Source organism: Zalophus californianus, chromosome X (genome assembly GCF_009762305.2).
Source record: "Zalophus californianus isolate mZalCal1 chromosome X, mZalCal1.pri.v2, whole genome shotgun sequence".
NCBI classification, from domain to species: Eukaryota; Metazoa; Chordata; class Mammalia; order Carnivora; family Otariidae; genus Zalophus; species Zalophus californianus.
In genome coordinates this window covers 2,637,397-2,659,682 of record NC_045612.1, presented here as the reverse complement: position 1 = coordinate 2,659,682, position 22,286 = coordinate 2,637,397, and the positions used below count along the sequence as shown (strand labels likewise).

The window sequence follows — 22,286 nt, the reverse complement described above, 5'->3', positions numbered from 1 at the left end:
ATGCTATATTCTTAGAATAAAGTAAACTACAGAAAAAATGTTATTAAGAAAACCATAAGGAATGGAATTTAAACAAAAACTTGAAAAAGAAAACCATAAGGAAAAGAAAATACATTCATGGTACTGTACGGTATTTATGTAAAAACCACATACAAGTGGACCCATGCAGTTTAAACCCATGTTGTTCAAGGGTCACCTGTATACCCAAGAGTGCAATTGCTGGGTTTCAGGTGTCTGTTTTCTTGAGATATGCTTCACATTCTGTAAATTTAACATTTTTAAAATATACAATTCACTGGTTGTTAGTATATTCCCAAAGTTATGTGACCATCACCTCTGTCTCATTCCAGAACATTTTTGTCATCCCCAGAAGAAAATCCTAGGCCCATTAGCAGTTGTTCCGCTTTTCCTCTACTACCCTCCCAGCCATTGGCAACCCCTCATCTCCTGTCTCTCTGGATGTGCCTCTCTAAGTGGGATCATATGCTGTGACTGGCTTCTTTCACTGAGCGTCATGTTTGCAAGCTTTACCTGTGTCATAAGGGTATTAACATTTTGAATTTCATTAGATGTTGCCAGATTGCTCAACAAAGTTGCTCTGTCAGTTTTCCATTCACACCGACGGCGGGGTTAGGATCGCCGCTGTTGTACGTCTTTGCCAGTACCTGATGTAGTTAGACTTTTCGGGATCGCCATTCTGAAGGTGGTGGAATGGTACCTTGGTGAGGCTTACAGTCATGTGCCCTCTGTCTTCAGGATGCCAGGCTCTGTGCTCTCTGTCGATCCTCTGTGAAGTTGCCTGGCGGTGACCTTTGTCCATTGTGTTTGGCTTACCTTGTTTTTCTTATGGATCTGTGATTCCTTTCTGTCTGGAATGCTGTATCACGGATAGCTTCCCTCAGCCTGTCAGTGGGTTCTTATTCTCAGCTTTGGCATCATTTGCTGTAGTTTTGTTACCTTGAATTTTAAGGACACTGCTTCCCACACTGCCCATGCAGGCTGTTTTCTCTCCGACACCACCCATGCCTCTGAGCCTGGAGATGGGGTAGAAGTCTTCCTTGTTGGTCATTGCCGCTTCGTCACTGCCCGAAGGTCCCTCTGCCTGTGCAGGGGATGCTGGCGGACTGTGTATACCCCGGTGCCCTTCCTTGTGACAGTCCTCCACAGGCACCTGCTCCCTTCCCTACCTTTTCCAGGTGGCTCCCTCTCATTTCTTAGTGATTTTCGTTCCTGGCCGAGGTCAGCCTTGTCATAATTGCTGATGAGTTCAGTATTCACACACATGACCCTGCCAGTACCCTCGCCTCCCCTTTCCTTGGCCTCCGCTCGTTCACTCCTTCCTAGTTCAGGCCCTCTAATACCTGCACTGTACCAATTCTGAAACCACACCCAGACATCTGGCTCTTTGCCACTGCCCTTCACCCCGTTTGTGTCCTCACTGCCTTTGAGTCCACGACTGACTTGCTCTCTTGCATAACACTTATCCGCCTTGCCTCTTTCTTCTGGTCTCTATCAGCCCAGGTTCTCCAGAGAAACAACCGGTAAGGTGTGTGTGTATATGTAGATGGAGAGGAAGAGGGAAAGAGAGAGGGGGATAGAATGAGATTTAATGAAAGAAATTGGCTCATGTGATTGTGGGGCTGGCAAGACTGAAATTTGCAGGGCAGACCAGCAGGCTGGAGACTCAGGCAAGAGGTGATGCTGCAGTCCTGAGGCAGAATTTCTTCTTACAGAAACCTCATGGTTTCCTCTTAAGGCCTTTTGAGTGATTAGATGAAGCCCACCCAGAGTACGGAGGATGATCGCCTGTCCTTAAAGTCAGCTGATTACAGACACTAACCACAGCTATAAGATACCTTTACAGCAGTACCTACACCAGTGTTTGATGGAATAATGGGACTGGAGCCTCACCAAGGGACACATAAACTTGTGCATCAGGTTGTACTTCGTAGGTATAACCCCAGCCCTGTTTAAATCTGATTCTTCCTCTTCCCTGGGAGCCTCTGGGCAGCTGAACGGGGCTGGAGAAGAAAATACAATGTTTTTGCCTCTTTCTTCATGACCACGGCCTTCAAGCTGGCCCCATGGTATCTCCTGGCACCATATCCTCAGACCTGCCTGGGACCACACCTGCGTTCTGCGGGTGCCTCATCCGTGCAAATGCTCCAGGTGCCACCCGGAACCCCCCTCTTCCTACTCAGTGCTTCCACTAGGGATGCTGGCCTTTTGCTCCTGCATCAGCTGTGGATCCTTCTCTACCCAGTCATAGCCAACAGCACACAGACATGTTGCAGGATCACCCATCTTAAGAAAGCAAAATGGCCTGATGGGAGAGGTCCCACTTCTCTGTGCCGTCACAGGAGAGCTCAAAGAGCCATTGGCTCATGCCGCCTCTGATTGCTTCATTCCATTGTCTCTTACAAGCACTCCAGCTAGGTTGTCACCAACAGCCCCTGTCACAACCACCAGGCACCCGGAGGCGACCAGATCCAGTGGCCAAGCTTAGGACACCCCCACTTGCCCATTTCTCCTCCTGCCATTCTGTCTCCTTATCTCTATAATTTCTAAATGTGGCAGGCTCCAGAGCTTATTGCTTGGATCTCTTTTCTTCTCTGAGCACACTCAATGTCCAATCAAATCCCCCCTTCCCCTGGCTCGCAGGCAAAATACAGTCTAGGGGCTGACAAGCTCCCAGCTCGAGATCTCCAGCCTGTAGTTCTGCGAGACTCATATCTGTCCAGCTGCCTGCTGGACATCTCTATTTGGGTACATGATAGACATTTTGGACTTGCCATACTCAAAATTCAGCTCCTAGTTCCCTGCTGCAAGTCCCCTCGCCCACTACAGCAAACCTACTAAAGTCCTGTCCGTCTCAATAAATGGCCCACTCGGTCCTTCCAATTGCTTTGGCCAGAAACATTAGATTCACCCTTGATTCCTTTCTCTTGTACCCTCCATCCCATTCATCAGCAGATTTTGTTGACTGCACTCTCAGAATAGATCCCCAATCCAGCAACTTCTCACTCCTTTATTTGTTACTGTGCTGGTCCAAGCCACCACCCTATTAATGCATGAATCGAATCATGATACCCCTCTGTTCAGAAGCCTCCAGTGGTCCAGTTCTGTTTAGAGCAAACGTATAGGCCCTTATCATCACCTCTGAGGCCCTGCATGACCTGCCCTCACTACCTCTCTGGCCTCACCCTCTCCTGTACTCCCTCATTGCGCTACTCCAGGCATGCTGGCCTCTCTTTACTACTCCTCAAACCCACCAACTGAGTTTCTGCCTCAGGACCTTTGTCCTCACTGCTCTTTCTGCCAGGAATGCTCTTTGTGAACCACAGAGCTTGCTCTCTAAATTTGTTTAAGTCTCTGACCAACTTATGCTAAGCAACAAGCCTCCAGATCGCCTTTATTCTACCTGGGTTTCTGTATAACACTTTACTGACTGATGTACTCTGTATCTACTGGTTTCTCTGCCCACCGCCCCCATAGAAGGTAAGCTCCATGAAGGCAGGGATATTGTCTCTTTTGATCACTGCTATGTCCCCCTCAAAGGAGATGAGGCTCCTTAGAAAACTTCAGCTTCTCTCCAAACTGCGCCCCCAGCTCTCGATTAACTCCCAAGATATTGTTGCTAGTATATATTTAGAGATTTTTAATTTTTTTTTAGATTTTATTTATTTATTTGAGAGAGAGCGAGCGAGAGAAAGTGCGAGCTGGGTGAGGGGGGGAGGGAGAAGCAGACTCTCCTCTGAGCAGGGAACCTGATGCGGGGCTGGATCCCGGGACTCCGGGATCATGACCTGAGCCAAAGGCAGACGCTTAACCAACTGAGCCACCCAGGTGCCCCAATTTACAGATATTTTTTAAACACAAACTTAAAGCAAGACCTGCCACCATGGTGTGTTGTTCTCAGGCACCGGCAGGGAGAAGGAGAGAGTTGCACTTAACCAGGGCCGGAGTTTGCCAGACCAACTTGATAAAGACAGACATGGGCGAGGCCAAGATTGCAATGATGGATCATGAAGTCCAGGCTAAGGAGGACATGAAGAGGGCAAAGGACGTTTAGAAATGGGTTTGTAAGTCACAACTTAGTTTTTGTGCCATATTCCTGAATTCATTCATCAGTACTTCTTGTTCCCCATTTCTTTCTTCCAGGTTCCTTCCTCTTCTTCCTGAAGCATTTCCTTTAGCATCCCTCACTGAATATCTGGGCACTAAACTTTCTGAGTCCTTGTATGCCTGAGGATGTCTTTATTTCACCGTCTCTCATAAATGCTGATTTGTTGGGAGGGGGGCGGAATTTTCGGCCCATAATTATTCTTCCTGACACTCAGTCTGATCATCATTCCTTTGAGGGTCAGCTGGGTTTCCCTCTCATGCCTTTTAGGATTTTCTTTTTTATCCTGTGTGTTTTGTAGAGAGTATGTCTAGGTCTGTGTTTTAGTTTTATATTTAAAACCTACTCAACACCTAGTGGACCTTTAAAATCTGAGCACTCATGCCTTTCCTCATTTCTGGAAAATTCTTCAAATATTGACTCTACCTCCATTCTCTCTTTTCTTTCTTTCTGGAAGCCTTATTGGACATACAATAGAGTCTTTCATTATAATCTACATATCTGTTAGTTTCTCCTTTGTGTGTTCTTTCACTTTCTGCCTTTGTAATATTTTATAGATTTCCTGTTTTATATCCACTCACGGACAGTCTAGTCTCACCTATACCCTCACCCCACCCTCAGATTATTTTGAAGCCAATCCTAGCACCATTTTCATTTTTTCTGTAAATATTTCAGTATTTGTCTCTAAAAGATAAGGAGCCTTTTTAAAGATTTATTTATTAATTTGAGAGAAAGAGAGCATGAGCAGGGGGAGAGGCAGAGGGAGAGGGAGAGAATCTCAAGCAGACTCCACGCTGAGCACGGAGCCCAGCGTGGAGCTTGATCTTATGACCCCGAGATTAGACCTGAGCCAAACCCAAGAGCCTGACGCTTAACCGACTGCGCCACCCAGGTGCCCCCCCCACACCTTTTTTGGTAAGACTTAAAGGAGCCGTTTTAAAAACACAATTCCATGACTACACCTAAAACATACTGACAAGTCCTTAATTTCCAGCCTGTGTTCAAATATCCCTGAATGTCTAATAAGTATTTTTATGTAGATTTCTTTCCAAATAAGGAACCAAAAAGGTTAAGACGTTGAAGTTGATTGAACTAGTTAAGTCTCTTCTATAAGTTCCCCTTCACATTTTGTTTGTTGAATAACTGATGTTTATTTTAAACTATTCATTGTCCCATAGCATCTCCCATGGACTGGATTTTGCAGATTGCGTCCCCATGGTTTTGTTTGCTATGTCCCTCTCTCTAGTGTTTCCTGTAAGCTGGAGGACCTAGGGCTGCACTGTCCAGTAAAGCAGACTTAGAATAGAAAAAGGGAATATAGATAACTCATTAATGATTTTTCTATTGATTACATGTCGAAGCGATAATACTTTGGATAATCTTATATTAAAATACATTACAATTATTTTCATCTGTTTCTTTTTACTTTTTTGATGTGGGTTCTACTAAATTTAAAGTCATATCTGTGCCTTGTATTACTATATTTCTAATGGACTAAAAGCTGGATCTGACTCTGGTTCAGTAGTTTTCTCTGGGGCACCAATAGCAATCAGCATATCTAATGCTCAGATTTTGATTTCTAGACACCATTGCCCATAAAAGGAACCAGGGCTCCCATTCAGGACTCTGAGCAGGAGTAGTCCAAGTGAGCCTGAGACATTTTCTTAGGACAAAATAAAAAAGCGCTCAGGGGCACCTGGGTGACTCAGTCCGTTAAGTGTCTGACTCTTGATCTCAGCTCAGGTATTTCAAGCCCCACATTGGGCTCCATTCTGAGCATGGAGCCTACTTAAAAAAAAAAAAAAAAAGGGTTCAAAAACTAATGGGAACATGTCAAAAGGACACAGGAACCAACCTCAAGAACCCCCATGGCCAAATTTGGGATTTTTTTGAGCCTCACAAAAGAGAATAGTAGTGGATTGTAATGCACTGAATAAAATAAGAATCCATGTAAATTAGTATAAAGGCGATCGTCTACATTACAGAGGAATGCCAGCTAATAAAAGTAAGAAGAATGCTGGAATTAGGATTTTACCATTTTGCAACCAGTATGTTAATAATGGTTCCAGGCAAGAATCATCACTGAGTGTTCCAGATTCAAAGAGCCAGAAGAGATATAAGGACTAAATATAATATGATCTATGATTGGATCCTGGATCCAAATATAAAAATGCCTTTAAAGGACATTATTGGGACAGTGGGGGAAATTTGTATATAGACTGTTGGATAAGAGTGTCCTATCCTGTTACATTTCTTGTGTATGATCATTGTTTAGTAGTATTTAGGAGGATGTCTTTGTTGTTAGAAGATACGTAGTAAAGAGTTTAGAGGCAAAGTGGCGCATTGCCTGCGACTTACTCTCGAATGGTTTCAGAAAAAAAAAAATCATATGTCTGTGTATCTACACCAAGAAAATTATGGCAAAATATTAATAATCAGTGAATCTAGGCACATAATTCATGATTGCCTTTGTTTTGTTTTGCCTAAGTTAATCTATTGATGATCATTCCTAGATCTTATTACTTAATGAACGTTTCGGAAAATGGTGACATGCTGTCATTCTCTCTTTGTTTCTTAATTCAGTTCTTTGCTTGGCCATTTCCCTGTACTCATTAGTTTACAGAACAAATTCTTATTCTTCCTGGTGATCAAATTGTCCCTTCTTTGGACAGTGAGAGCCTCTTCAAGTTGACTCTTGAGTCCTTTTAACAGGACCCCAGGAGTCTTGGCTAGCTTCCTTACTTTCTGATTTGACAAGGTGTTCCTGGCTCTTCTTGTCTATTTCCTGCCCCAGATCTGCAGTCAGCCATTGCTCCCAGGAGTTTTGGTTCCTTTTAGCAGTAAATTAAACAGACGTGTTTTCATTCCCTTTCAGTTTGCTGTTCTATATCTATTTTCACAGAAAGGAATACTCCTGTGTATTGGCTATTTGCACTGTCTTTCATGGGGTGGAACTTTTTCAAATGATTCATAATTTGTATCTGTGAGCTCATTTTCCCAGGAGTTTTACCTGTATTGTCACACACCCCCACCCCCATGGTGTACAGTGGTACAGATATTGCTTTTGTCTGGATCCCACAGGTTTCTCATGCCCTAACCCAGTTTTTCCTGGGGACCCGTCAATGCGGAGGGGCAGTTGAAGGGACAACTTGGTTTCCGTCCTAGGTACATCTGTATTGTTTGAATCTTTTATAGTGAGATGTATTTTCATGTTAATTATAGAATTATAAAAGGCCAAGACACCTACATACCACAGATTAGAGTGTGGGAATGTGAGGAGGCTGTTTACTTGTCTAAAGCGGGAGTGATTTTTTTTTTTTTTATGTCTTTGTTTGCTTTTCCAGGATCTGTACCCAGCTCTGAAAGGTGTAAGCACAGTTTTCCACTGTGCATCACCCCCACCATCCAGTAACAACAAGGAACTCTTTTATAGAGTGAATTACATTGGCACCAAGAATGTCATTGAAACTTGCAAAGAGGCTGGAGTTCAGGTAAGGGGAAAGCTGGAGTGAGTGCTCTCGGGAGCATGTCATGGCCCTTTCTAAGTGTGCGGGAGCCAGGATTTTTCTCGTTCTCTTCCTGGGCCTAGCCAGGCTTGCTTCTTAAAGTGTTGTGAAGATCCTAGAAACTGAGTCCTATTTGCTGCTGGGCCAATTTGAGCTGCATCGCAATAGACCATTTGAGGACCCTAAGGCTTATTAGTCTTTGGTTAAAGAGCCATAAAATGTCGATGTTGCTTATATTTTTTTATTGTGGTTAAATAAATGTCATACAATTTACCATTTTAACCATTTTCTTAAAGATTTTATTTGTTTATGACAGAGAGAGAGCAGGAGAGCACAGGCAGGGGGAGTGGGAGAGGGAGAGGGAGATGAAGGCTCCCCGCCGAGCAGGGAGCCCAATGCGGGGCTCGATCCCAGGACCCTGGGATCATGACCTGAGCTGAAGGCAGTCACTTAACGACTGAGCCACCCAGGCGCCCCTTAACTGTTTTTTAATTTACAGTTCAGTGGCATCGAGTACATTCACGTTGCTGTGCAAACATCCCCACCGGCCACCTCCTGAACTTTCATCTTCCCAGACTGAAACTCTATCCCCATTAAGCACCAGCTCCGCACCCCCTCCTCTCCAAGCCCCTGGCACCCACCATCCTACGTTCTGTTTCCATGAATCTAGAGACATCAAAGAAGTGGACTTATATGGTATCTGTACTTTTATGTCTAACTTCTTTCACTCAGCATAATGTCTTCTAGGTTCATCCATGTTGTAGCATGTGTCTGAATTTCCTTTTTTACCACTGAATAACATTTCATCCTGTGGACAGACCATATTTTGTTTAGCCACTCATCCGTCAATGGACACTTGGGTTGTTTCCACTTTTGAAAAAGTGTTGTGAATCATGCTGTTAGGAACATAGGCACATAAATATCTGCTCCAGTCTCTGCTTTCAGTTCTTTTGGGTAAATACCCGGAAATGGAATTACTGGATCATACAGTAATCCTATGTTTAACCTTTCAAGGAACTGCCATACTATTTTCCAGACCTTGCCTCTATTTTCAGACTATTTACTTTTCACCAATGGAAACCTGTTATAGCTCAGACCTGAGGGGATATAAATTTCCACATATGCTTTGTTGTAAATGCTGGTTCTCAGGATCACCCTTATGGGGCACTCGGCATCATCAGCTGGCCCAGCAAGAACAAGTGGGGAAGGAGCTCTTCAGGGCTCAGTGCCCTGGAAAGGATGGATCATGGTCAAAACCACCCCTTTATGCCTTGCAAATGACAAGACACTCTGCCCTGCAGTTGTCACCCGATTTGCTCCTCAGTAGGTAACCAGGAACTACTCATGTCACTTAACCGGTGAGGAAACAGATTTGGAAGGCTAAGAGATGTCTCTTTGCTAGTAAATGAAAGAGGTGGGACTCAAATCAGACACTCTGATGCCAAATCCCAGACTCCTTAGTCTATACCATGCTTGTATACCTAGAGCTCAGTGAATTTCACTGCTGCTCTTTTTTAAATGGAATAACCTAGTTATCCAGAAAAGATTCAAGAATGACATAGCACCCATGTAATCATCACACTGTTTAAGTAACAGTTCTGTGTGTATCCATATTCTCCATGCCTTTGCTGCCCTTCCCCACCACCCCATGGGGAACCAGTGTTCTGAATTCGGGTTTATCATTGCTATATGCTCCACGTACAGCCAATATAAGTTATCAGTTTGCATGTTAAAAACTTTATAGAAATGATATATTCAATATATCTTCCTGCAACTTGCTTTTTTTCCCCCTAACGTTATGTTTTTGAGATTCATCCATCTCGTGCTCCCTCTATCCATCCCTCCCTCTCTTTCTTGAATAAAAAAAAAAAGAAAATGGCTTTTCATGTTGTATTTAGGAAACATTTCATAACAGTGACCTCAAAAGATTGTTTAATGTGGGGTTTTTCCCCAAAGGTTCAAAGTGTTACTTTGCACATTTAAATCTTTAATCCACCAGGACTTTATGTTTGTATATGGTCTGAGGTAGCAATTGAATTTTTGTTGTTCAGTACCATTTATTCTGTGATCCATCCTTTCCCCTCTGTTCAGTGCCCCATCCAGCACATGTCAGGTGTTGGTGCCTTGCACGGGTCTGTTGCCAGCTCTCTCTTCCGCTCCAGCGGCCTCGGCCTGTGCCCGTGCCACTGTGCTCTGCCTTCACTAAGCAAGCCGTACGATGAATCTCAGTAACTGCTAGGACAAGTCACCCCCCCAACCATGTTCTTCAGAATCTGCTTGGCTATTCTTAGCCCTTTGCTTATCCATCTAAATCTTAGAATCAGCTTGTCGAGTTCCTGTTGGAATTGTTACTGTGATTGCATCAAATTTAAAGGCAATTAGGGAGAGCATGGATACCTTGCCAATATTGAGTCTTTGTATCCATAGACACATAATCTCTTTCTCTCTCTTTCAGTACTTTTACCCTTTACTTTAGAAAGGTTTTTCACATCTTGTTGTTTATCCCTATGTACCTAGTTTTTGGTTATTGAAATAATATCTTTCATATTACATTTTTAATTGCTAATGCATAGAAACAGTTGGTTTTTGTATATTGATTTTGTACTCACCAGTTCCACTGAACTCTAACTGTAAAATTTTCTGTATGTTCATAGTGCTTTCTATGTAGACTTTTCCAACATCTGTGAATGGTGATAGTTTTGTTTCTTCTTCTTTTTTTTTAACTCTTTTTTTTTAAAGATTTTATTTATTTATTCGTGAGACTCAGAGTGGGAGAGAGAGAGAGAGAAGCAGAGGGAGAAGCAGGCTCCCAAGGAGCAGGGAGCCCGATGCAGGACTCGATCCCAGGACCCTGGGATCATGACCTGAGCCGAAGGCAGACGCTTAACCATCTGAGCCACCCAGGCGCCCAGTTTTGTTTCTTCTTTTTAAAGTATTCCTTGTTTGTCTTAACCCACCACACCTGCTAGGACTTCCAGTACAATGTTGAATAAAAGTGGTAAAGCTGTGATTCGAGCTAATGGTGTTCAGTGTTGGATGTGCTGCCCTTAACCAGAGGGCTGGAAGCTGGGACCCTTGTAAGAAAGCATTTCCTTTCAAATAGCATTTCTCAAGTGGGCGTGTGTACATGTGCTGACATGCCAGGGTTGGTCTCAGAATCACGACGCATCTCTTTCAGACAGATACCTCCCTCAGAGTTTGTGGGCTGTCCTTCTCCCTTGGGGAATCATTCCCATACTTAGATACCACAAATAATGGAAGTCTGTTCCATCTCTCAGTAGTGATAGGAGAGAAAAAAGGTGAAATCCACTGTTTTAGAATGTAATAGAATGTGTCTCGAATCCACGTAGCTAAAGAAGATGGTGATCTTTGAATTATTTTAAGAAGGCCTGAAAAGCAAAGCATTGCAATACATCATTTATATGGTGGCTTGCATGAGGGTTGCGAACAGGTGCCATTTGATTTTCTTTCATGTATGACCATCAGCTTGTTTAAGTAATGATCATTTCTTACTTGTATTTTTTTAATCTTCCTTTCTCCTCTGCCAGAAACTCATTTTAACCAGCAGTGCCAGTGTCATCTTTGAGGGTGTCAACATCAAGAATGGAACCGAAGACCTCCCTTATGCTGTGAAACCCATTGACTATTACACGGAGACAAAAATCTTACAGGAGAGAGTATGTACCTGAGAACTGGTTGAGTGACAAGCAAGTTCCATGAACATCTGAATGGCTTAGATTTTTAAGAAAAATATTTATGAAGTTAGTGTTCTCAGGCCTGCATACCTAACTTGGGAAGTAAAATTTGTGGCTGAAATTCAGTTTAAAAATAATGACAATAGCTTAATGTGACCATACACTGCTCAGAGTATTGTACAGGAACTACCTCGTTTAAACTTCACAAGGACCCCATAAGGTGGATACTATTATCATCATCAGGTTATAGATGAGGACAGTTGATGCACAGAGATTCAGTTTCGTCCTGAGGTCATGCAAGTAGTAGGTGGCTGAACCCACACAGTTTAGCTCCAGAGCCTGCACTCAACCTCTAGGCCACGCGAGGTTACTCAGTTGCCATAGAAATCAGAGGCAATTGATGATGATCCCAAGCACACAGGCAGAACTTGGGCTTAACACACAAGTGTTTTCATTTGAACACGCCTTCCTAGTGGCACTCTTGCCCCCCCTCCCTGATTTAAATTAAACGATGAAAGGATCTTGCTTTATTTCAAGGAAAAGTACTTGGTAAGGTACTGGTTTCCACTTGGCAAGCCAACTTTGCCAGGTAGCACCTGGTTTTAACAGCAGTCTGCGTTGAGTAACGAGCACTAAGCCTTTGGACTCCAGGGCTCCAGGGACCCTGACAGCAGCTAGCTCCAGGACTAACGTCCAAGGAGAATATTACCATAAGGACATACTCACTTGAAGGCCATGGATGCTCGTTGACCACAGACAGCTTGCCTTGGCTGGGGAAGCTGTGAGTACCTCTCCCAGGTGTTTGCAGCTTGTCACACCCACTGAGGTTGCATTTCGCAGCCAGCACATATCGAACTAGAGCTTAGGACTGAATTGGCGTGAATTCCACTGAGCTGCCTGAGAGCCAGCTGCCTCCCCTCCATTTGCTATCACTCCAGGTCAGAAAGTTCCAGGAGAACACGTCTGCAAGAAGACACAAGGGCCTACCCAATCCAGGGGTGGAAGCCGGGCCTTTTGTAAGCTGGAGTCCTGTCTCCAAGTTCTGCCACCCTGCTCCTTGGAGCACAGAGAGCTTCACAGAGCTGCCACCTGCTAGGACTTAACCCAAGAAGCACTGAGGCTTTTGCTGGGCCCTGTGTACTCTCATCCAAGGCACTGACATTCCCACCTCCTGTGCTCAGGAGCTGCAGGTGACAGCCATGGCTCAGACACAGAACACATCTGAAGACTTGACCTATTTCTCCCAGACCCTTTACCTTCTCAGTCCCTTCTTCCTGGCCCACTTGGGTTCATCAGAGTCCCTTCCTAGGAGGTGGTACTCAGAACTGAGCAGAACAGCTCAGGACTGGTGGAAACAAGCCTGTGGAACTTAAGGCAGGAGAGGCAGGAGACTCATGACTGACTCATTACCTGGAACCCTCAGATCTTCCCCTGGCTGCATTTGTGCAGTTCAGTCTTGGAACCCAAACCCAGGCCTTTCTCTTTGATCATATTGTTGTTGTTGTTTTAAGTAGGCTCCGTGCCCAGTGTGGGGCTTGAACTCACAACCTTGAGATGGAGAGTCACATGCTCCACCGACTGAGCCAGCCAGGAGCCCCTGATCATACTGGTTTTGACCCAGCTGTGTCTCCTGTGTTTTCAAATTTGGGTGGTATGGGTGGATGGGATAGAGAAGTAGCCCCAAATTATACCAGAGCAGAAGTCAGACACTCTGTGTCCCCCATAAGTGGTGCTGCTGACATGCCCCTTCTGCTCTTTTACAGGCAGTCCTGGGTGCCAATGATCCTGAGGGGAATTTCTTAACCATGGCCATTCGCCCTCATGGCATTTTCGGCCCAAGGGACCCCCAGTTGGTCCCCATCCTCATTGAGGCAGCCAGGAAAGGCAAGATGAAGTTCGTGATTGGGTAAGTTGGCCCACAGTTGGTCTTCTCCGTGACCCCTGACAAGGATCAGTCTTGCTTGGTTAGCTCTTTTCTAATGCCGCCTTCTCTGCTGCCCTCTGTGTTGGTTTCCTGGGGCTGCCCCAACAAATAACCACAAACCGAGGGGCTTAAAACAACAGAGATTAATTCTTTCTCAGTTCTGGAGGCGAGAAGTCTGGAATCAAGGTGTTGCCAGCGGGGGTTCCTTCTGGAAGCTGAGGGAGAATCTGTTCCAGGCCTTTGTCCCAGCTTCTGGTGGTGGCCAGCAGTCTTTGGTGTTCCTTGGCTTGTAGACAAGTCACTCTAATCCCTGCCTCCACCCTCACGTGAGCGTCTTTTCTGTGTATCTACATCCAAATTTCCCTCTTATAAAGATACCAGCCATTGGATTTAGGGCCTACTCTACCCCAGTATGACCTCATCTTAGCTTGGTTACATCTTCAAAGACCCTATTTCCAAATGAGGTTACATCCAAAAGTTCCAGGGAGACATGAATTTAGGTAGGACACTGTTCAACTTAGGATACCATCACGTAGCCTGGGAAAATATTTGTGTCCCTTTTTGAAAATTGAGGAAACAGGCTCGGAGAGAGGGGGAAGACTGGCACAGGGTCAAGGGCCAGGCCACCTTGGATCTAGGAAGGCCGGTAGAGGTGTTCACATTCCTTCTCAAGGAAAGTGCAGGTGGCGAGGCCTTTGTGGGTGGTGACAGCATGTGGCTGTTTCCCCAGTACACCTTTGCTTCCTTCCTTTTTTTTTTTTCCATTGCCACCTTGCCTCCCTGCTGCCCTGTCTTCTTGCTTTGAGGGATTAGAAAGAGATGGTAGAAAGGTGTAGAGGCCAAAGCGAGCTCTTAGCCCTGAGTGTGGGCCATGCCAGGATGGGGCAGGCAGGGCACTGGGCTTTCAGACTCCTTGCTCGGCCCTTACATGTCCCACTGCCTTTGAGGGCCCCAGGTATCCTGGCCCCTTAACATCTTTAACAGTGGAACCATGCCCCGTACGCCCACAGAAATGGGGAGAACTTGGTGGACTTCACCTTTGTGGAGAACGTGGTGCATGGACACATCCTGGCTGCAGAGCACCTCTCCCAAGATGCGGCCGTGAGTGGGAAGGTAAGGCACCTCCTCCTCCTGCCCCATGCACGTTTGCCTGTCTTTGAACTGCATGTCCCTGTGATTGGATTCATTGGCAAATTGCCTTCATGATCCTGGGTCCTGGCTGATCTGTTTTCGGATCCCATTGGTCCGAGGTTGATCCCCTGTGGTAGGGAGTGTGGTGACATTGCAGTGCCACATCCCTCGGGACCGCCCAAATCCAGAGCCAATGAGCTGGGATTGACCGAGCATTCAGGACCTGGTTCTCCATGTAACGGGACCTGGGTACCCATTGTGGACGTGACTGCTCCCAGCAGGGTCCCATGTACATTCAGTGGGGTGCTTGCTACTCATCTTCCCTCCCAGTCATTCTGGAAGTGTCTTCATTTCTCTCCCATTGCCCACCCTTGCTCGTGCCTCTCACCCCTCCGGAGGGGTGGATGTATCTCAGTCTCTTGGCATCTGGCACCTGGTGGGCAGGATGGACATGTCAGGGAGGTGAGCTCTCGTGCAGAGAGGGGAGAGCACATTAGGGCCCCCCTCACCCTCTCCTCCCATTCACAGGGCCCCCCTCTTCCTTGTTTCTCACTACTCCCTTTGGAACCCCCTCTTTGGATCTCGTTTTTCTCCTGGACCTCTGCTGTTTTCCCACTCCTGTAACACTGAGGGTGGTGGAGGTCGGGTGGGTGTATGGCTTTTGTTTTAGACCAAATACAGCACATTTGAGAAATGGCATGTGACCTGTTGTTGCATATGAAGATAAGGAGTTTTACCATGATTAACATAAATTAAATTAACAAACATACCTTCCTGAGTGTAATCTAAGCTTCACCTAAAAATCCTGGCCCATAGGTAAAACTTACCTCCCCTGTCTGTACCTTAAGTCGGCCCAAATCAAAAAAGCATCTCTGCCACTGGCTGACATTTGCAGATTGGAGATGCTGGGTGGGCAGGCCGGCAGAGGCCACTGGCTTCCCAAAATATTGGTCCCCGCTGAGCCAACAGCTTATGCCTGAGCTCCAAGTTCCAAGTGTGGCCTGCCAGCTGGGGAGCATTTTCTAACTTCTTGTTCTCTCTCCAGGCATTTCACATCACCAATGACGAACCCATCCCCTTCTGGACATTCCTGTCCCGCATCCTGACAGGCCTCAACTACGAGGCCCCCAAGTACCACATCCCCTACTGGGTGGCCTACTACCTGGCCCTCCTGCTGTCCCTCCTGGTGCTGGTGGTCAGTCCTGTCATCCAGCTCCAACCCACTTTCACACCGATGCGTGTCGCCCTGGCTGGCACATTCCACTATTACAGCTGTGAGAGAGCCCAAAAGGTCCTGGGCTACCGGCCACTGGTCACCATGGATGACGCTATAGAAAGGACCGTGCGGAGTTTTTATTACCTGCGGAAAGTCAAGTGATGCAGCCCGGAGACTGGGCCCTCACAGTGCCTTCCCCGGCTACTAACTCTCCCCTGTGGACCAACAAACTAACCTCCTTCAAGTGACTTTCTTCTGAGCTTAGGTAGGTCTCCTCCTGCCAGTTAGATGAGAGCACACCGAGCTGTTCCATGACCACAAGGGTGGAGGAAATGGGAGGCATTTCTCCCATTTGTCGGATTGGATTTGAATTTCTTAAAGCAGGCAGCTTCATATTCTACTGTTTTGTGTTCTCCTCTCCCTCTCCCCTACCCCTCCCACCCCCACCCCTCCTCTCTCCCGGGTTACTTATCATTCCAGCATCCTTCTACATAATCAAGGAAGCTGTAGGGAAAAAACAATCCATTTGCTAATGGATGATGGGAAACTAGATTTACTTCCATGCAAACCAGTACTAGAGTAGAAGCCACAGGCTGTTCAAGGAGCCACATATTACACATATCCTAGGAGAAAAGCAGAAGTTTTAAACACATGGTGAAATCTCAAACAGATGCAGAATTTAAAGCAAAAACTTTTTAAAAGCTTAAATAATTGTTACCCCTCTCCCCATCAGTCTCTAGAGGGAAAAGACTGCTGGTTGGTCACCTCCATATATGCTTCCATGTTCTCTCTCCGGTACAGCTGGTGTGCCTGCCTGCATTGTTTTTTCATAAAACATTCTTTCATGGACATGTCTCTCTCTCTCTCTCTCTCTCTCTTTTTTTTTTTAAGAGTTTATCCATGTATTGGCCAGAGAACGCGTGTGTGTGAGAGAGAGAGAGAGAGAGAGAGCACAAGCAGGGAGAGTGGCAGACAGAGGGAGAAGCAGGCTCCCCGCTGAGCAGGGAGCCCGATGCAGGGCTCCATCCCGGGACCCTGGGACCATGACCCGAGCCGAAGGCAGACACTTAACCGACTGAGCCACCCAGGTGTCCTGACATGTCTCTCTTTATCAGCGGAGCCCCATTGTCCTTTTTAGTTACAAGGTGGTAGTGTGCCCCAGTGGCCTGCCATTTCAGCTGTGTAGCTCTTCTAACATGGGACATGGAGCTGGTTGACAGTAAGCCATTGAAAAGGTCAAAGAGAAGAGCATTCTTTATCTGCTTGGAGTTTGGGCAGAAACTCCGTGAGATTATGCAGAAAGGACTATTTCTCTGCAGCTCACGCTCATAGAACCCCACAGGCCAGTTTCCAAAAGGCAAAGCACATAGGATTCAGTGTTCTCTGTTTTCTGGTGATGTTCTGCTTACAGAACCTGATTTCTTCCCAGACTAATGAAAATGTAATGTTAAAGACTTCTGTTTTCTTCTCTGCCTTTGTCCAGGGGTGGAGAGGCAGCCGGGGACACTGGAATAAAGTGAAGATATTGTACATGCCATGAGGTTTGTGTGATAGGAACACCACACCCACCTGAGGGGAGACTGTGCTATGTTGATGGGGCAAGGGAGCACAAGCAGAAGACAAGGTCTTTGCCCTTAAGGTACTTAGAATAGAGGAGCTCAAGATACGTTCACAAGCCCCTGTAATACCAGACAAAAAATGATGCACCGGTGACAAGGTGGTGTAAGTTCAAGGAGGGGAGACATGGCTTCCAGGCAAGACCATCAAAGAGGCTTCCAGCGAGGAGGTAACAGCACTGAATTGGACTTGAAGAATGAATAGTCAGTAGGTACAGGCCCGTAGGTGCCACTTCAGGCTGAAAGGTCGGGTTCAGAGTCAGTGGCTTTTTATAATCTCATTAGCAGCGTGTTGTCTTTCTTGGGTTCAGTGAAGTACAGGAGTGACCAGCATGGCTTGGGGTTGGGGGCGTGGAGTAGTGGGAAGTTGGGTTGGCTGAAGAGGTAAGCAGGGCTGAGGATGCCAAGCCAAGAGAGCTAAACTGTCTCCTATGGGCATGGGAAACCACTGACAGTTTACGCAGTGGAGGGCAAAAATCAAGAAACTTACGTCGCCACGCTGGGCGGAGCCTGGGAGATCAGATAGGAAATGGCAAAGGTCTGGGCAATGATGCAGCCATGGAAATACAAATGAAGCTTTAGCTGAAGCACCTGGAAAGACCTCAGAGCTTGCAGCTTGATTTCCTATGAGAAGTGGGAGGGAGGAGGAGGCCAGGGCGTAGGACTGATAGACTCTGCTTTCAGAACTGCTAGGAGGAGACTCTCATGCCCTAAAGAGTGAGGCTGGCAGACCAAAGTGCCCTCAGCTTTGTCCTTCCAGCTCTCTTGGGAAAATGCTAGCAGCTGCCTCTACAAAAGATGTCCCTCATCGAACTCCAGACTGTCCAACCTATTCGTATCTTCTACTTCCTCAGAGAAGCGCTTGCCTGCTCACTTGTTTTATTCACCCATTCTTTCTACATGTTTGTTGGGCACTGCCTGGGCTTCAGTGGTGAATAAAACAGGCACAGCCTAGAGCTGATATTGCAGTGGAAACACCCTCCCTACCCCAGACAGCTTTTATGGCTGCTCCTTGCTCTGCCCTGCATTCCTGACTCAGACCTATGTCACCCCCATCTGCTTGGAGAAAGTCTGACTGCCCAGGAAGCATAGCCTCTGCAACCCCCTAGGAGCTCGTTAGAAATGATGGGGCCCCGCCTCAGACCTGCTGAGTGGAGACTCAGTGGGCCTGCTGCTGTGTTTACAGGCCCCACCCATGGTTCCGAACCACCGAAGTGGACTCCCACCAGGTCACCAAGTCCAGCTAGAACCTTGCCTCAGCCATTGCAAGACTGAACTTGTCCCACTCACCAGCCTAAATCCCCAGGCCACTCCAACCCATCCCTTTTCTGAAGGCTGATAACTCTGCAGCACACTTCCCTAAAATGACATCCTGGATAACCGACCTAGGCCTGCATCTCCCTCCGCTACCCTCCTCCATGGCACATCCGTCTGTAGAATCAGGCTAGAGGGAAGGCAGTTGTCTGCCAGCTTAAGGACAGCTGGAAGTCCATGTTCAGTTCTGCATGTTCATTGGGGAGGTCTCTCATTTCAGTCCCTCTTCCCTCCCCATTGATACTGACCTAGTTCAGCAGCTGGCCCTGTCTGCACCCGGGTCAGGTGTACTGGAACAGCCAAGCTGATCTGTCTGCCTCCCCTGATCCGGCCTTTATGTATCTCCAGGTTGTCCTTCCTAAAAGAGACCTAGATTTGTCCCTCCTCTGTCAAAAACACTTCAGTGGGTCCCAACTTTCTCTTGAACACCTTCTGTGGCCAGTTTATCACAACCTGTTCTCAGCCCACCTTTCCAGCTTCTTCCACTGGGCTTCACACTTGTGCGCCAGCCATACTGCTGGTCTGACCCGTCAGACATCCCCTTACTCAGGTTGCCCTGGCTGCCTGCCACGCCCTCTCCTCGTTATGTCCCCTAATACAGAACGGCCAGATCCCTTTCCCCACAAAAGTCTACTCTGATCTTCCCAACTGGAGATCATCTATTTGTTCTGGGCTCCCAGGCTGTAGCTCTCAGTCTTTGCTTTATTTAGTGTGTTCCCTCGGTGTACTTTCTCCCACCCCTACCAGGCCAGGAGCTCCTTGCCGGCAGAGCCAACCAGTGTCCCCATAGAGTGGGTGCTCAAGAAATGTGGGTAACCACGTGCCTGGCTTGCAATCCTAGGGTAACAGCAGCAACAAAAGGAAAGAGCCAGTGGGACTGGTTGGAGCAGAGGTTCCAGGCCTGGCACTCGTGTGTGGACTTGGGAGGTCTGTGAACCCCAGGAATTGGACATAGCCTTGGGGGCATCTGAGTGTGTTTTGTCGGGAGAGGGCACAGAGCTGGGATTAGCTTTTCAAAGATGACTGCGGCCCGCTACAAAATTCAAGCTGGGGGGGGGGGGAGCGCGGGGCAGCCGCTGTAGGGAAGCCTGCTTTTGGGGAAGGGTCCAAGAGAGACAAGCTGAGGGTGACGAGGCCAGAGTAGGGATCCAAGGCTTCGTTAGCATCTTCATCTGCATGTGGTCATGGACCACAGGGTGGCTGTGGCCAGCTGTTCTGTACAGGCAGAGCAGGTCTTTGTCTTCCTCCCTCCCTCCACCTAACCCCAGCAGGCTAGTCTATAAGTTCCTCTGGCTCCTCAGCGGCATTCTCTGCACATCTCACCTCAGGGTATCTAGTCCTGCTGGGCCTGCAGCCTCCTTTTCTTTCAAACGTCATCTCCAACATCATTCAGTCCTCACAGCTTCCTCCCCGTGGTCTCTCTCTTCTGGCTTCCTACAGAGCCCACCCTGCATTGCCATCAGTCATTGGCTTAGCTGTCCAGATCTCCAACAAGCCACTACATTCCTCAAGGGCCAGGGGCTTTTGATTTGTTTCTCTGCTCAGTAAGTGTGACCAGACTGAAAGGGCATTAAGCCTATGCGGGCGCCTGGGTGGCTCAGTTGGTTAGGCGACTGCCTTCGGCTCAGGTCATGATCCCGGAGTCCCGGGATCGAGTCCCGCATCGGGCTCCCTGCTCAGCAGGGAGTCCGCTTCTCCCTCTGACCCTCCCCCCTCTCATGTGCTCTCTCTCTCTCATTCTCTCTCTCAAATAAATAAAATCTTTAAAAAAAAGGAGGACCAACTGGGGGAACCCCAGAGAGAAGAAGTCATGACCAATTAGCAGAGCCCGGGCTAAACCACAAGCTCCTGATCCCCAAGCCAATGCATCCCACATGACCCATCTAGATTCATGCAGCTAACACAGCAAAGGTGCTCATCTGGGAAGGGACACAGACTCTAATCCGAGATTTTGCAACATGAAGGACTGAAAGGGCACAAAGAAGAGGTAGGAATGGAGACAGAAAAGAGGCATGTGGAGAGACACTAGAACCCTTCCATCAGCAGCATACACCTCTTTCCCCCAGCACTGCCTAGTTGTCAATTATGGAAGACTCCAAATGATAGTGGACCCAAATTAGAGCCTTCCCTTTCTCAGGTCTGTCTTTCACCCACTCGGCCCCCAGGAGGTGTGTTCACATTAGCTCCTTCAGCCCAGAAAACTTTCTTGAGTGAGCTGGGTAGGAGAGAAAAGGGGAGAAGAGGGTGAAGGCCTCTTAGCCTTTCCCTGTACTGCAACTCAAGACACTTTCTCTAGTAATTACGGAGAGACACACACACCATTGGCTTTATTCTCTGGGGGGGACCATCAGTTCAGAAAATATTAACTGAGCACCTGCTAAGTCCAAAGGGATGCAGAAGTCACCAAGGTAGAGCACTTACCCTCAGAGAGTCCCACAGAGAAAGTAATAACCCAAGTGCTCTGCCTTAAGAGCAAAGGTCCACAGACTGAACTTGGGGTCAAATCCTATTTGCCTGTGCTTTGCTCAATAAAATGTTATTGGCATATAGCCACACCCATTGGTTTACGTATTGTCAATGGCTACATCCATGCTACAATGGCAGAGTTGACCAGTTATGAACAGAGATCTTGTAACCCACAAAGCCTAAAATAGTTACTACCTTCCCCCTTATAGAAAAAGTTTGCCGACCTCTGCTTAAGAGTAACCGATAGGGGGCGCCTGGGTGGCTCAGTCGTTAAGCGTCTGCCTTCGGCTCAGGTCCTGATGATCGAGCCCTGCGGCGTCGGGCTCCCTGCTCCGCGGGAAGCCTGCTTCCCCTCTCCCACTCCCCCTGCTTGTGTTCCCTCTCTCGCTGTGTCTCTCTCTGTCAAATAAATAAATGAAATCTTTTAAAAAAAAAAACTTGGAAAAGAAAAAAAGGCCAACAGGCACATGAAAAGATGCTCAACATCGCTCACCATCAGGGAAATAGACATCAAAATCATATACTACCTCACACCCATGAGGATGGCTACTTTCAAAAAACAAATGAATAAATAAAACAGGGTAAGTCCAATTTGGCCAGCTTGAGAAGTTAAGGAATGGCATTCCAGCTTCCAGGCCAAGGGAACCACCATGGCCTGTGACTGGAAATGGTAGGAAATGAGGTTGCAGGGGTCAGGGAGCTTGGACTTGATGGCCCTCTTCCCTCTGAAGAGTGACATGGTGGCATTTGTGTTTGGATGGTGGAAAGAGTTCAAGGAGAAGGACCAGAGGCAGGCACCACTATTAAACCGTGGCTTGTGGCCCCTTTCTCCATCTTCAGGGTGCACCACTCCAGTCTCCACTTCCATCAACACATCTCCTCCTCCAGAAGTGGACATTTTGGGGAAAAATTACTCAGTCTACCACAGTGGCTAATAAGGTACATGAGGTCTAGAAAAGCCCCGCTCTGGGCTTTTCAGCAGGGCAGGAGTTTCCTGGTCTTCTAAGGTTTGCCTAGCAAAACCAGTGAGGTATGAGGTTCTATCCAAACCCAAGTACAGCGTAGTGAGATGACTAGCTAAGGCATTGGCCAGATACAGTTCTGTTCTGAAGTCTGCATGGAAGGTATTAGGGCCTGGGTATAAGGCAGGCCTCCAGCTGGAAGGGGGCCAGAGGACAGGCAAGTCCCAACAGGCTCAACAGTCATGAATCTAGGGAGGGGCATCCCCTCACCAAGCTGGCAGGCAGAGGCAGGCCCCTGGGTAAAGTGCCAGTGCTCCAACCTATCTCTGACAG

General features: G+C 47.1%; 1 protein-coding gene across 3 annotated transcripts in view; it reads left to right on the top strand.

Annotated features, from left to right (window-relative positions):
• NSDHL (NAD(P) dependent steroid dehydrogenase-like) overlaps window positions 1-16,532 on the top strand; it is a 30,243-nt gene extending 13,711 nt beyond the window's left edge. For 2 of the 3 annotated variants that reach the window (XM_027608265.1, XM_027608266.1), the window contains exons 5-9: window positions 7,468-7,614; window positions 11,178-11,306; window positions 13,088-13,230; window positions 14,259-14,361; window positions 15,425-16,532. In XM_027608265.1, the coding sequence (XP_027464066.1) occupies window positions 7,468-7,614; window positions 11,178-11,306; window positions 13,088-13,230; window positions 14,259-14,361; window positions 15,425-15,757 (855 nt within the window). In that variant the 3' untranslated portion in view covers window positions 15,758-16,532. The remainder of the gene's footprint in view (window positions 1-7,467; window positions 7,615-11,177; window positions 11,307-13,087; window positions 13,231-14,258; window positions 14,362-15,424) is intronic. The other variant, XM_027608267.1, reaches the window with a different exon arrangement.
• Window positions 16,533-22,286: the final 5,754 nt, after the last annotated feature.